Source organism: Saimiri boliviensis, chromosome 3 (genome assembly GCF_048565385.1).
Source record: "Saimiri boliviensis isolate mSaiBol1 chromosome 3, mSaiBol1.pri, whole genome shotgun sequence".
NCBI lineage: Eukaryota > Metazoa > Chordata > Mammalia > Primates > Cebidae > Saimiri > Saimiri boliviensis.
Window position 1 is genome coordinate 119,243,322 of NC_133451.1, and position 15,286 is coordinate 119,258,607.

The window sequence follows — 15,286 nt, forward strand, 5'->3', positions numbered from 1 at the left end:
CCGGGTATGGCGGTGGGCACCTGTAATCTCAGCTACTCGGAAGTCTGAGGCAGTGAGCCGAGATCACATCACTGAACTCCAGGCTGGGCGACAAGAGCAAAACTCTGTCTCATAAACAGAAAAAGAAAAGAAAATTTTAAAATATTCACATTTTCCACAACTTCTTCCTATCCACATAAAATAGCCAGATAAATTAAGTTATTCTTCTCTATTTGGAGTAAGAAAATCTTAGAAAGTCCTGATAGTCACTGTCAGTAACGAGACGTTCTGTTCTGCACAGTGGCACACTCACTCCTCAAGCCCTGCTTTCATTCCTGACTGTACCTGATTCTGCAAATGTTTCAGAAATACATCGAGCTCCTAACCTAGTTCTACGCACCCCACAGTATGTTTCCTCTCTAATTCCCCAACCCTCTGATGCATATGCGTTTGTTCTACTTAGCGTTGGGTCTCCCTTTATAATCATTCATGATTCAGGTCAAGTGCAGCTTCCTCCGCCACACAGGAGTGGACAGTCAGACAAATGCAAAGGCTCTGAGATATCAAATCAGGCTGCAACTCCTAGAACACACTCTTTATTGGGTTAGTTTACAAACATTCTTTCAAAGTCTTGTTCTCAAACTCTCTGGTCTCTCGTGGTCTTGGATTCTGCAGGTACAAGATTAAGGGCTAACGGTGGCATCGCAAGAAGGACCGTCCTAGGGGGAGATGGTGAGGGAGTCTGAACTTGTGTCTCCGTTTGGGATACAAAGGGAAAACACAGGCCTGAGAACTCCTTGGAAGGTGAGGTGGGAGAAATTATAAATGAGGGAGCTCTCTGTCACATTGTAGAATGATATCTGCCCATATTCGTAGTCAAGGAAAACTCCAACTGTATGCAACTGCTTTTCCAGAAAGACCCTTTTCAACGGGGGAAAGACCCAGAGCGTCGGCTCCGCGGCCATCACCGACCCTGTGAGTAGGACTTTCTCTCCAGAGGCTCTGGGCGAGCTGCCCCATCCGTCTGTGGCATGGTAGGATATGCCCACCTGCCAGCTGGCCGCCTTTTCCACGTGCACCTCCCAATAGTGTCTCCCCGAGGTGAAGCGTTCCGTGCCCAGCACCATGGCACTGAAGTTCAGTCTTTCTGGGCTGCCAGGTGCATCCTGCTGGGAATTTCTCAATCTCACAGTTCTCAGGTCCTCAGACAGGGCCAGGCAGGGATGGGCTGTTTCAGGATCGAAAGTTAAATGTCCTACCAGGAGAGAAAACCCTCGTTAACCTAGGAGTTGACCGACGCCAATGCCAGAGGCATGATTTCTAACATGCGGGCTTCCCACCGAGTGGGCACAGCTCCCACGCACAGATACGGGAGAGGCAATTCGGGAGGGTCCAGGAAAAGGAACCTCTAACCCTTACTTCAATAGGGACCTCACGGGGGAAAAAAAGTCCCTAAGACATGGAAAGGGGCACAGTCTACCTGAGCAGGAAGAATAAAACAAAGACGAATGGGCTAAGAAAGGTTTAGAAACACTGTCAAACTGGACGGGCGTGGTGGCTCACACCTGTAATCCCAGCACTTCGGGAGGCCAAGGTGGGCAGATCATGAGGTCAGGAGTTCGAGACCTGCCTGACCAGCATGTGAAACCGCATCTCTACTAAAAATACAGACACAGTAGCTGAGTGTGGTGGCGGGTGCCTATAATCCCAGCTACTCCAGAGGCTCAGGCAGAAGAATCCCTTGAACCTGGGAGGTGGAGTTTGCAATGAACCGAGATTGCACCACTGCACTCCAACCTGGCAACAGAGCGAGACTCCGTCTCAAAAGAAAAAAAAAAAGAAAGAAATTCCTGTGTTCTGTCCAACTGGTATTTGACTGTTTATGGAGTGAGTCATAAACACAGAGAACAGGGAGGGTGTTTAAAACTGAAGCTGTGTGCGGTTCCCAGGGGCAGGGGAGGGGATTCTCCTGCCTCAGCCTCCTGAGTAGCTGGGATGACAGGCAGGCAATACCATGGCTGGCTCTTTTTGTATTTTTAGTAGAAACGGGGTTTCATCATGTTGGCCAGGAGGTTGGTCTCAATCTTCTGACCTCGTGATCTGCCTGCCTCAGCCTCCCAAAGTGCTAGGATTGCAGGCGTGAGCCACTGCCCCCAGCCAAAACACAGGAATTTCAAACATGATCCATTCAAAATGGAACTTCAGCCGCAGGCTGCTGCAGTCTCTGCTTCTCAGTTAAGAGCTCCCTCATTGCTTTAGTTGTCTAAGCCATAAACCAGGAAAGCCTTTATTTCCTACTTTCTGTAACATGGAATCCAGCTTAATTTCTATTATTTGACTGCAGTAAATTAAATTAACTTAAATCTCTGAATTGGCAGTCCAATTCACATTATTAGGGTGGTCTCAAAAGCTGTATATGTCTTGAATTTTAAACAAATTGTCTGACACTCAGCACTTCCAGTAGACCGTCCGAAACAAATGCAAATTATCTCTGGAAAAATGCACAGCTGCGGCCAGGCACAGTGACTCATGCCTGTAATCCCAGCACTGTGGGAGGCCAAGGTGGACAGATCACCTGAGGTCAGGAGTTCAAGACCAGCCTGGCCAACATGGCGAAACCCTGTTTCTACTAAATTACAAAAATTAGCCAGGCGTGATAGCAGATGCCTGTAATCCCAGCTACTTGAGAGGCTGAGGCAGGAGCATCTTTTGAATCCAGGAGGCAGAGGTTGCAGTGAGCCGAGATCATGCCACTACACTCCAGCCTGGGAGACAGAGTGAGACTCATTTAAAAAAAAATGGTTGAAGAAGAAAAAACAAGAATATCTCAAGAGAAAAAGAACTTGAAAAATTCAACATTCATTCATGATAAAAATTCTTAGTAAACAAGAAATAAGGGAAACATCCTCAATTTGATGAAATGCAGCCATAAAAACCTATAGCTATCAGAATTTAGAGTGAAAGACTTAATGTTTTCTTACTTCCTAAGATCAAGAATAAGCAAGTGTCTACTCTCACCACTTCTATTCAACACATTGCAGGTCTGAGCCAGTACAATAAGGCAAGAAAAACACAGAAAAGGCTTATAGGTTGGAAAGGAAGAAATAAAGCTATCTATACTCATATATATACTGCATGACTGTGTAGAAAATCCCGAATAATCTATTTTTAGAAATCCACTGTCTATGGCTGGGCACGGTGCCTCCCACCTGTAATCCCAGCACTTTGGGAGGCTGAGGTTTATCGTTTGAGATCAGGTGTTTGAGATCAGCCTGGCCAGCATGGTGAAACCTCGTTTCTATTAAAAATGCAAAAGTTAGCTGGGCTTGGTGGCACATGACTGCAGTCCCAGCTACCTGGCAAGGTGAAGCATAAGAATTGCTTGAACCCAGGAGGTGGAGGCTGCAGTGAGCTGAGATTGTGCCATTGCACTCCAGCCTGGACAACAGAGCGAGACTCCTCCGTCTTAAAAAAAAAAAAAAGAAATAAGAAATCCACTGTCTAATGAATGAGTTTTGCATAGTTATAGGTTACAAATGTCAGCAATAAAAAAATTCCATTTCTATATACTTGTAATGAACTAGAAATAAATGAAATGTCAATTAGAAACTGATATTTTAAAATACCATTTACAGTAGCACTAAAAAACATAAAATACTTAGGGATACATCTCAAAATCCACATAACATTTGTATGCTGAAGGTGACGAAACACTGATGAGAGAAACTGAAGACCTAAATAAATGGAGATATTCTGTATTCCTGGACTGAAACCACTAAATACTGTCAAGGTGTCAGTGCTCCCGAATTGATCTACGATTCAATGTAGCATCGATAAAATCCCAGCAGTCTGCTCTGAAGACGCCAACAAGCTGATTTCAAAGCTTATGTGGAAAAGCAAACAACCTACAGTAGTCAAAACCATTTTGAAAAAGAATAAATTTGGAGAATGCACAGTACCCGCTTTCAAGGCTTCCTACAGAGGTATCAATCAAGCCAACGTGCTATTGGCAAACGGACAGAGTCAACGATCAATAGAGCTATTAGAGACACAAACAGACCTGGCCACATATGCCAGGTGATTTTCAACAAAGGTGCTGAGTAAATTTAATGGACTGGATACATATGTGTCAAAAAATAAAAACAAGGCTGGGCGTGGTAGCTCACGCCTGCAATCCCAGCACTTTGGGAGGCTGAGGCGGGCAGATCGTGAGGTCAAGAGATAGAGACCATCCTGGACAACATGGTGCAATCCCGTCTCTAAAAATAAATAAATAAATAAATAAATAAATAAATAAATAAGAAGTCAGGGGAGAAGAGGGTTGGCAGCATCCTGTGAACTATATATGGGTATTAACTCTCAATGGTTCACAGGCCACCCTGTAAAACCTAAAATCACAAAACTTTTAGAAGGAAATCTTTATTGGCTTTGGCAAAATTTCTTAAATAGGACACAAAAAGCATAAATCATAAAATAAAAAAACTGATAAACTGAATTTCATCAAAATGCAAAACCTCTACACTTCAAAAGACACTATTAGGAAAATGAGAAATAAACCAGACTGGGAAGAAATACTTGCAAAACATATATGATAAATGACTGCCAAACAGAATATATAAAGAAATTATAAAACTCAACAAGAAACATACAACCCAATTTTAAAAACGGGTTTGTACATGTATTTCACCAAAGTAGAAATAGAGGGAAAATAAACATATGAAAATATGCTCAACATCATTAGTCATTCTGGAAATGCAAATTAAAATGAGATACCACTATGCATTGGACTGGATATAGCAAAACAAACTGACAATACCAAATGCTGGTGAGAACATAAAGTAACTGAATCTTTCGCACATTATTGGTGGGAAGGCAAAATGGCACAGGCAGTTTGGAAAACAAGTTTGACAATCCCACTCTTAGACAGTCAATCAACAACTCTGAAGCCATGCCCACACAAAAATCTGCATGCTAATATTCACAGCACAGAGTTGGAAACAACCCTTATCCATAAAATTGCCAAAGGATAAATAAATTATGGTGTATTTATATAATGGAGTATTAGCAACAATAAAAAGAAACAAGCTACTGATACACGTAGCGTGGAGTGCAATGGCACAATCTCGGCTCACTGCAACCTCCGCCTCCTGGGTTCAAGCGATTCTTCCACCTCAGCCTCCCGAGTAGCTGGGACCACAGGCGCATGCCACCACACCCGGCTGATTTTTTTGTATTTTTAGTAGACCCGGGGTTTCATCATGTTGGCCAGGATGGTCTCGATCTCTTAACCTCGTGATCCGCTTGCCTCGGCCTCCCAAAGAGCCACTGCGCCGGGCCAGCAGCGTGGATATTCTATATCTCAAGTGCAATATGCTATGCCTCAAAGAGCCACACGCCGTACAATTCCACGGATAGGACGCCTGGAAAACGCAAAGCTCGAAGGACAGGAGATATAAACCCTTTGTTATACATGCTGAATTTCTCCCCCTAGAAGTTTTAAATTTTCAAGCAGTAGAATCTGCCTGCAGTCACGTCTCATGGCCGGGAAACGGGTAAGGAATTTGCAGCTGGGAGCTGAGGCTCATGCCTATAACCCCAGCACTTTGGGAAGCCAAGGTGGGCCGATCACCTGAGGTCAGGAGTTCAAGACCAGCCTGACCAACATGAAAAAACTCATCTTCACTAAAAATGCAAAATATTAGCTGGGTATGGTGGCGCATGCCTGTAATCCTAGCTACTTGGGAGGCTGAGGCAGGAGACTTGCTTGAACCTGGGAGAAAGAGGTTGCTGTCAGCCAAGATGGCGCCACTGCACTCCAGCCTGGGCAACAAGAGCAAAACTCCACCTCAAAACAAAAAAAATGTGCATGGGAAAAACTTTCCATGTAAGATCATAGTTATTTTCTTATTCCTTATGTAATATGTATAACACATTAAGCGCTCCAGTCTTTTAAAATTTTTATTTATTTACTTACTTATTTTTAGACCGAGTCTTGCTCTGTTGCCCAGGCTGGAGTGCCATGGTGTGATCTCAGCTCACTGCAATCTCCATCTCCTGGGTTCAGGCAATTCTCCCATCTCAGCCTCCTGAGTGGCGGGGACTACAGGCAAGCGCCACCACAACTGGCTAATTTTCATATTTTTGGTAGTGATGGAATTTCACCATGTTGGTCAGGCTGGTCTGGAACTCCTGGCCTCAAGTGGACTGCCTGCCTTGGCCTCCCAAAGTTCTGGGATTACAGCTGTGAACCACTGCACCGGCCTAAAAATTTTTAATTACTGGAATTTGTTTTTATTTATGGCAGGATGGTCACCTGATTCTCAAATACAGAACAGTGCCCTGTTACTTACTTTGGAATACTTTGAACATGCTGCTCAGTCCTCTTATGTGGCATAAACTCAGGTCTGTGATGTGAGCAGGTTCTAGATTCTCAAGTAGCAGTGAGTTGCTCCTGAAGGGAAAGGACAGCCTCAGTCATCTGCACAGACCACAGGCCCCCTGGTCTAGTGGATGGATCCCATTACAGCCTACCAGCAAATGCAATCTCCTTATCCCAATTAACATCTTACTGGACTCTGATTCTGACCCAATTGTGTGCAAAACAAAAACTCACCTTTCCAAAGAGTACTTTGCATTCTAAGGGAAAGAAAAGAGATCAGGTTACTACTGGGTTTTTGAGCCGTCTTTTGCAATCTGTGCAGAGAAAAATATCCTCTCTTTTTTTTTTTCTTGAGACCGAGTCTTGCTCTGTCGCCCAGCCTGGAGGTCAGTGGCACAATCTCGGCTCACTGCAACCTCCACCTCCTGGGTTCAAGCGATTCTCCTGCCTCAGCCTGCCGAGTAGCTGAGATTACAGGCATATGCCACCATGACCAGCCAATTTTTGTATTTTTAGTGGAGACAGGGTTACACCATGTTGGCCAGGCTGGTCTTGAACTCCTGACCTCAAGTGATCTGCCTGCCTCAGGCTCCCAAAGTGCTGGGATTACAGGCGTGAGCCACCTCACCTGGCCAAAATATCCTCTCTTACAGCAAACTCAATTTCCATGTCATTTCTTCAGCCTCATAATGCTAGTTATCAGATGAACAAATTCTAACATGGAAATAGGAAAGCTCAGAAAAACAATGAAATCACTTTGCTGTATTCCCAAGGGAAATGTTTTCTATACCTCACCCCCCAGCCAGCTTACTTCTCCGTCTCCAGATGGTGAGCATCTATTTGCTTTCCACGCAGGGCGTGGCCAGAGTTGAGCAGGCGAAGGGGCTGCTGGCTGCCGAGGGCAGTGTGAGCTAGGCAGAGCCACACCTGGCCTCATGCTCAAGAACTGAACTGCTTCCTAAGGATTTACCTGCAGACACTTTCCAGATGAGTGCATTCACTTGCAATTATAAGCCCAGCAGAGGGATATGGACAGTCTTGAAAAGATGGTAGGGGATCGGTGTGTTGGCTCATGCCTATAATCCCAGCACTTTGGGAAGCCGAGGCGGGTGGATCACCAGGTCAAGAGATCAAGACCATTCTGACCAACATGGTAAAATCGTCTCTACTTTAAAAAACACAAAAATTAGCTGGACATGGTGGTGCAGGCCTGTAATCCCAGCTACTCAGGAGGCTGAGGCAGGAGAATCACTTGAACCCGGGAGGTGGAGGTTGCAGTGAGCCGAGATGGTGCCACTGCACGCCAGCCTGAGCAAAGAGAGAGACTCTGCATAAAAAAAAAAAAATAGTAACCCACTTTCTGAAAAGGCAACCTATGCTACTGGACAGCAACACTTACCATAGGCTGAGTAGCTTCTTCACAACACAAAGCCATTCCTCACAGTTCTGAGGCCAGGAAGTTCAAGATCGAGGTACTGGAAGGTTCAGTGTCCAGGAGGGCTCGACCCTCCTCGGTAGCCTGCACCTCACTCTAACCTCCCACGGCTGCGGGCGGAGGTCTGTCTCGGCCTCTTTCATAAGAGCCCTGATCTCATTCACAGAGGCTCCGCCCCCAGGAGCCACTCTCCACCCAAAGGCCACACCTCTCAATACCATCACCTTGGGGAGAGGATTTCAACATGTGTATTTTGGAGGGACACAAACATCAGACCACAGCAGATAATATTACCCTTGTTTCAGGATGATCACAGATGACTACGTATTAATTTTTTTTGCCAGAAAGTCTGTGAATGTTAGCAAGCACACACGTATATATGTGCGTATATACACATATACTTATTACTCAAAAATCAAACAAAAAGAGGTTCTGCAACTTTCTTTTTTCACTTAATGAGTGCTTGAAGATACTATTTTAGCGCCTAGAGAGCTGTTTTACTATTTGGTTACAGAATATCGTTATGGTATGGTTGTATCATAATGTGACTCACCAATTATGAACCACACTGTGTCACATCTCAATCCTAACACACTGCGGATAATTTTAAGGTGAGAATTCATCCCATGACATAGCTCCTCACTATAACATGAAGTTACCACCATTCCTAATGCTTCTGGCAACTGAAAATTAGTTGTGTGGCCTTCTTTTGCGGTTGAAGATCGCTGGATGTTGTGTTCTGCCAGCAACCCCTAATGAGTACTATCCACTTCTCATTTCTCAAACACTGGAATGAATTTTATTTTCTCTTTCCCGGCATCTTACCTTGAGCAACGCTAAGGTGCTGTCCCCACACTTCTTCTCAAGCTCCGCGGTGAGCACCTGCAGGCTGCAGATGTGCTCAGAAACCCTGGCTTCGCTCTCCTTCAGCTTCTTCATGTTCTCTCTCCCCACGTGGCCCAGTCTCTGCAAAAGCATCTCTGTGTTACTATTCAACATCCTCAAGTTCAGGAACAAGAGTTCAGTCATTTCTCCTACTGATTAATTCAACATGTCTTTAAAAACCTGCTTTTCGGCTTGGCGCAGTGGCTCACGCCTGTAATCTCAGCACTTAAAGAGGCCAAGGCAGGCGGATCATGAGATCAGGTATTTGAGACCAGCCTGGCCAACATGGTGAAACCCTGTGTCTACTAAAAGTACAAAAATTAGCTGGGCATGTTGACAGGTGCCTGTAGTCCCAGCTACTGAGGAGGAGACTGAGGCAGGAGAATTGCTTGAACCCAGGAGACGGAGGTTGCAGTGAGCTGAGATAGTGCCACTGCACTCCAGCCTGGGCGACAAAGCAAGACTCCATCTCAAAAACAATACCCAATCCTGGGCTGGGCGCAGTGGCTCACGCCTGTAATTCCAGCAATTTGGGAGGCTGAGGCAGGCAGATCATGAGGTCAGGAGTTCGAGACCAACCTGGACAAGATGGTGAAACCCCATCTCTACTAAAAACACAAAAAAATTAGCAGGGAGTAGGGGCACGCGCCTGTAGTCCTAGCTATCTTGGAAGGCTGAGGAAGAAGAATCGCCTGAACTCAGGAAGCAGAGGTTGCAGTGAGCCAAGATCGTGCCACTGCACTGCAGCCTGGGTGACAGCGTGAAACTCCACCAAAACAAAACAAAACAAAACAAAACAACCCAGACTTGCTGTCCTGCCTGCCACCCCAGAAACAGACATAATTAGGCAAGGCCATGATATTCTTCTGCTGAAGCAGGATACCTCTCAAGAGACACATGACTCTTTGACACCTATTACGTATGTTTAAGCTGAGACAGATGTGTGTGCACTGGATATGTGATTCTGAAACTGACATAATGTTCAGCTCTTCTTTTTCTCATTTCTCAAATATTCTGAGGATGTTGTTTTTAACATCTCACCTGTAACATTTCCTGGAACTTCTCCTCTAGCTCTGTGGCAAGCTTCATCACTTGATTCAGACGAGCTTCTCTCAAGTTCAAGTCAGCTATGCACCCTTGCCGTCCGTGGGGATTCAGCTCACGCTCTTCATTCAACAACCGGAGTCTCATATTATACTCAGACTCAATCATCTTTTTAAAATTTTGTTCCTCTTCCTTCCTCATAGATATAGACATGATAGATTTCAAGTTACACATGATAGATTAAAGCCACACACACACACACACACACACACACACACATTATAATACTTATATACATATATCTTATATTGACCACAATACATTCTTTCCATCTCTAATCCCAACATAAAGACGGGGAAATACATACTATAGAAGAAAGAAAAGGAATATATCCGAAGGATGAATGGCATTTGAATCAACATCAGCCAAGACACCAACGCAATTTTAGAACATAAAATGCAGATGAAGAAATGTTCATCAATAAGGAGAAACTACGGAAGCCACAGCCTCTGTTATCACAGAGACCAGGACACTGCAGAAGGGCCAATGGGATTTGCTGACGCTTGGGTAAGAAGTGTGGGAAAAAAGGAGTCATGGATAAAGACACCGAAAATTTTAGACGAAGCAACTGGAAGAATGGAATTACCAAAATATAGAGAGAGAATCTATGGAAGGGCTGGATTCCAGGAATGAGGAGTGTGCATGAGTTTGGGATGTGATGAATTGATATCACTTAGGTATCCAGGTATAGATAAGAAGCAGGAAATTGGACGTGAAGTCTACTACCATTTGGAAGCCCAGGCTAGGGATACCTATTTGAGCATCTCCATTAAGCCATTTTTTTTTTTTTTTTTTTTTTTTGAGACGGAGTGTCGCTCTGTCACCCAGTCTTGAGTGCAAAGGCACGATCTTGGTTCACTGGAACCTCCACCTCCTGGGTTCAAGTGATCCTCCAGCCTCAGTCTTCTGAGCAGCTGGGACTGCAGGTGCCCGCCACCATGCCCAGCTAATTTTGTATTTTTAGTAGAGATGGGGTTTCACCATATTGGCCAAGCTAGTCTCGATCTCTTGACCTCGTGATCTGCCTGCATCTGACTCCCAAAGTGCTGGGATTACAGGCATGAGCCATCATAAGGGCTTATTAAGCTATTCAAGATTGAGTGAAATCAGGATTAATGACACCGTTGATAACAATGATCTGACCACTTCTCACCACCTCGCCACCTGCCCCCATCTCACCACCATCTCTGCCTAAGTACTGCATGTCCTGCCCGTCTCTCCGCCTCTGGTTTTTTGGGGTTTTTTTTGAGATGGAGTCTGGCATTGTTGCCCAGGCTGGAGTGCAGTGGCGTGACCTCGGCTCACTGAAACCTTCACCTCCCAGGTTCAAGCAATTCTCCTGCCTCAGCCTCCCGAGCAGCTGGGACTACAGGCGCGCACCACCATGCCCAGCTAATTTTGTATTTTGAGTAGAGACGGGGTTTCACCATGTTTGCCAGGATGGTCTCGATCTCCTGACCTCAAGATCTGCCCACCTCGGCCTCCCGAAGTGCTGGGATTACAGGCGTGAGCCACCGCGCCCGGCTTCCTTTTACTATCTTAGTGTCTATTTGGCAGCTAGCATGTTTCTATGAAATGGAAGATAAATGATATCAGTCTTCTGTTCAAAACCTTCCAGTGGTTTTGAACCTTGTATTTCATTGAAGGCTAGCCTCCCCAAATGCCTGACCCCTTCTGATCTCAACGCCCACAGCCCTACTTCCTTAGCAGCCGCGGCCGGACACCTGGCAGCCCCGAGGCCTCCCCAGCTGCCCTTCCTGCCGCCTAGAGCATTCCTCCCCAGGACCACTGCCCGGCCAAGTCCCCCACCTCCTTCAGTGCCGCCTTCTGAGTAACAAGGTTCTGATCACTTTATTTAAAAGCTCACTCCATTGCTTCCTTTCTCACTTAAAAAAAACGTTTTTAAACACTGCCTGGGTAACATTCGGTATATTTAACTTATTTTGTGTACATCCACTAGAATGTAAGTTCCAGGAAAGAACTGCTTTTTGGTTTTCCCCTGATGAGCCCCTAGCACCTTGCATGGTCCCTGGCAAACAGTGGGATCTCATTATTTGCTTGGGGCTGAAAAAATAAGGGGGTTCAGCTGAAAAATTCTTACCTAGCCAGGCAACTGACCTCCGCTCTCTAATCCAACTAGGCATTTATTTCTTCTAAGAATTGAGGGAGAGGGCCGGGTGCAGTGGCTCATGCCTGTAATCTCAGCACTTTGGGAGGCTGAGGTGGGCGGATCACCAGGTCCGGAGTTGGAGACCAGCCTGGCCAATATGATGAAACCCTGTCTCTACTAAAAATACCGAAATTCCCCAGGTGTGGTGGCAGGTGCCTGTCATCCCTGCTACTCGGGAGGCTGAGGCAGGAGAATTGCTTGAACCTGGGAGACGGAGATTCCAGTGAGCCGAGATCACGCCGCTGCACTCCAGCCTGGGTAACAGAGCAAGACCCTATCTCGTGGGGGAAAAAATTGAGGGAGAGGAAAGACCCAGAATCTGGGATACCTTGCACAGAATAGGATTAAGCATGAAGCTACGGTCTGAAATTAGAAGTGAAACGTGCCTAACGGGTTGTGAACCCTCAGATTTGAATAGCAATTCTGAAATTGCTCTTTAAAGGATTTTGGAGTTTACGTGGTAACCAAAAGTACAGGAGTGCTCATTCTCCTGTGCCACTGCTATAAATCGTGCCCTTCGCCTTTTTCCGCCATCGCAAATAAGCATTGCAAATGCCATTTTACTCACAATATAGTTAATCTGTATTTATCTCCTCATGAATGAAGTTCAGATTCTTTTAATGTATTTAAAATATATTTACCTTCTTTTTTGCAAACTCTTATTTGATCATTTTTAAAAATTAAGTTTCTAGTCTTTTTCTTACTTTTTTTATTTTTACTTTTTTTTGAGACGGTGTCTCACTCTGTGGCCCAGACTGGAGTGCAGTGGCATGATCTCGGCTTACTGCAACCTCCGCGTCCCGGTTCAAGCATTTCTTCGGCCTCAGCCTCCAGAGTAGCTGGGATTACAGGCTCCTGTGACCTTGCCCCGTTAATTTGTTGTATATACATATATATATATATATATATATATATATTTTTTTTTTTTTCTTTTCTTTTTTTGAGATGGAGTCATGCTCTGTCGCCAGGTTGGAGTGCAATGTCACGATTTTGGCTCACTGTCACCTCCTTCTCCAGGGTTCAAGTGATTCTCCTGCCTCAGTCTCCAGAGTAGCAGGGACTAAAGGCATGCACCACCATGCCTGGCTAATTTTTTGTATTTTTAGTAGAGACAGGGTTTCAGTATGTTAGCCAGGATGGTCTCGATCTCCTGACCTTGTGATCCACCCACCTCGGCCTCCCAAAATGCTGAGATTACAGGCATGAACCCCCATGTGCAGCCTAATTTGTGTCTTTTTAGTAGAGATGGTGTTTTTCATGTTGGCCAGGCTGGTCTCAAACTCCTGACATCAAGTGATACACCGTCCTCAGCCTCCGTAAGTGCTTGGATTATAGGCATGAGGCACCACATCTGGCCTCTTACTAAAGAGCTGTATACACATTAAGATATTGGCACTTTTCCTTCCTAGAGATTTCAAATGATTTTTCTCCTTTGCAATTTGTCTTTGGACTTTGTTTATATTACACTATTTTCTCTCTCTGCTTGTTTTCTTTTCTTTTCTTTTCTTTTTTTTTTGAGATGGAATCTTGCTCTGTCACCCAGGCTGGAGTGCAGTGGCATGATCTCGACTCACTGCAACCTCCACCTCTACAGTTCAAGTTTCTCCTGCCTCAGCCTCCTGAGTAGCTGGGATTACCGGGGCACATGCCACCATGTCCTGCTGATTTTTGTATTTTTAGTAGAGACAGAGTTTCACCATGTTGGTCAGGCTGGTCTCAAACTCCTGACCTTGTGATCTGCCCACCTCGGCTTCCCAAAGTGCTGGGATTACAGGCGCGAGCCACTGTGCCCAGCCCATACACTATTTTCTAACCACATGACTGGTAATTTTCCCCCAAGAATCGAGTAAACACAGACCTGAATCATCACCATTCTTTCTTGCTCATCAGTCAGTATGCTTTTAGCTGCTTCAAGCTTCTCCCTCAGTGTGTTCAGTGTTTCCTGGAATAACTTCTATAGAGAAAGCACAGAATTCCAGGTGAGATCACTGATTTAACAGTTGGATTCCTAACCTCAGACAACTAAAAAGCCAACAAGTCAGAGTATATATTTTCTTAGCCTTTAGGTTGAAGTTTCAATGAATATGGAACTCATCTAACATTCCTTAACAACATCAACTAAAGTTATGGTTTTGGAGCGCCAGAATGTCTGTCCATTTCGTCAGTATAGGAGTTGGCCAGAGTGTCCTGGGATTGGCGTGAATCTTACCCCATAATTCTCAGCAGCTTCTTGTATCCCACACACCCTGTGATGCTGATGGTCCTCGGACTGGACGCATTTGCTGCAGAGTGTGATCTGGTCAGTATCACAGAACAGCTGTGTTTGTTCCAGGTGAGTTTCACAATAGGCGTCTTCTGCGATGCAGTGCTGTGACTGAGGGCTGAGCCTTTTGAACATCCTGGTAGGTGTCCCTAGTTGAAGACTGGACTGTTTGCTTCTGCTGTAAGATACTTCCCCGCACTCTGAAGGGTGGGAAAATGGTGGCTTGTTTTCTGGAGCAGGCACACACACTTGGCAACTTCAGAGTCCACAAGATCCACGGAAACAGTCCATGCAGACAGAGTGGGTCAGTGCTCCAGACTCCTCAAATCCAACCAACCGCTGGCAGCTTCCTGCTTGGGGAACAGATAGAGTTAGGCCAGTGTTCTAAGATCAGAGGGGCTCCCTCAGGTCTTCTGACAATCTTGAGCAATAGGCGGAAAATTAATTACAAGCAATAGCATGGCACAGCACTCACCCATAAGTCATTTAGGAGAAAAAAGTGCTCAAAAGGCACAGTGCTAATTATCGAAGGAACTCCAGGACTAGGGTGAGGTAACAGAGTACGAAAGTTCACTGGCAGAGGCAGGGTGAGGTGGCTTACGCCTGTAATCCCAGCACTTTGGGAGGCCCACACGGGTGGATCATGAGGTCAGGTGTTCAGGACTAGCCTGGCCAGCGTGGTGAAACCCAGCCTCTACTAAAAACTACAAAAAAAAAAAAAAAAAAAAAAAAAAAATTAGCCGGTGGAGGCAGCAGGCACCTAAAATCCCAGCTACTGAGGAGGCTGAGGCAGGAGAATCGCTGGAACCTGGGAGGCAGAGGTTGCAGTGAGCAAGATGGTGCCACTGCACTCCAGCCTGGGAGACAAAGTGAGACTTAGTCTCAAAAACAAACAGAAAAAAGAAGTTAATTGGTAGAATTACAGAAAAAAAACCCTCAACTGGCCAGGTACGGTGGCTCACGCCTGTAATCCCAGCACTTTGGAAGGCCGAGGTGGGTGGATCACCTGAGGTCGGCAGCTCGAGACCAGCCTGACCAACCTAGAGAAATCCCGACTCTAAGAAAACACAC

At 45.4% G+C, this 15,286-nt stretch overlaps 1 protein-coding gene across 1 annotated transcript; it reads right to left on the bottom strand.

Moving 5' to 3' along the window:
• Positions 1–698: 698 nt before the first annotated feature.
• On the bottom strand, positions 699–14,350 carry TRIML2 (tripartite motif family like 2). Its single transcript, XM_003933818.3, has 7 exons — positions 14,162–14,350; positions 13,811–13,906; positions 9,720–9,914; positions 8,619–8,759; positions 6,593–6,615; positions 6,330–6,430; positions 699–1,234 (listed from the first exon to the last, which is right to left on the bottom strand). The coding sequence occupies exons 1-7, from the start codon at positions 14,348–14,350 to the stop codon at positions 699–701; spliced, it is 1,281 nt and encodes a 426-aa protein (XP_003933867.1).
• Between the last annotated feature and the right edge of the window lie 936 nt (positions 14,351–15,286).

Coding starts and splice junctions, on each gene's coding strand:
- TRIML2 (XM_003933818.3), bottom strand. CDS start 14,350: ATGTTCAAAAGGCTCAGCCCTCAGTCACAGCACTGCATCGCAGAAGAC. Junction 8,760..9,719: donor AGTTCCAGGAAATGTTACAG/GTGAGATGTTAA, acceptor ATGCTTTTGCAG/AGACTGGGCCACGTGGGGAG. Junction 6,431..6,592: donor GCAAAGTACTCTTTGGAAAG/GTGAGTTTTTGT, acceptor CTTTCCCTTCAG/GAGCAACTCACTGCTACTTG.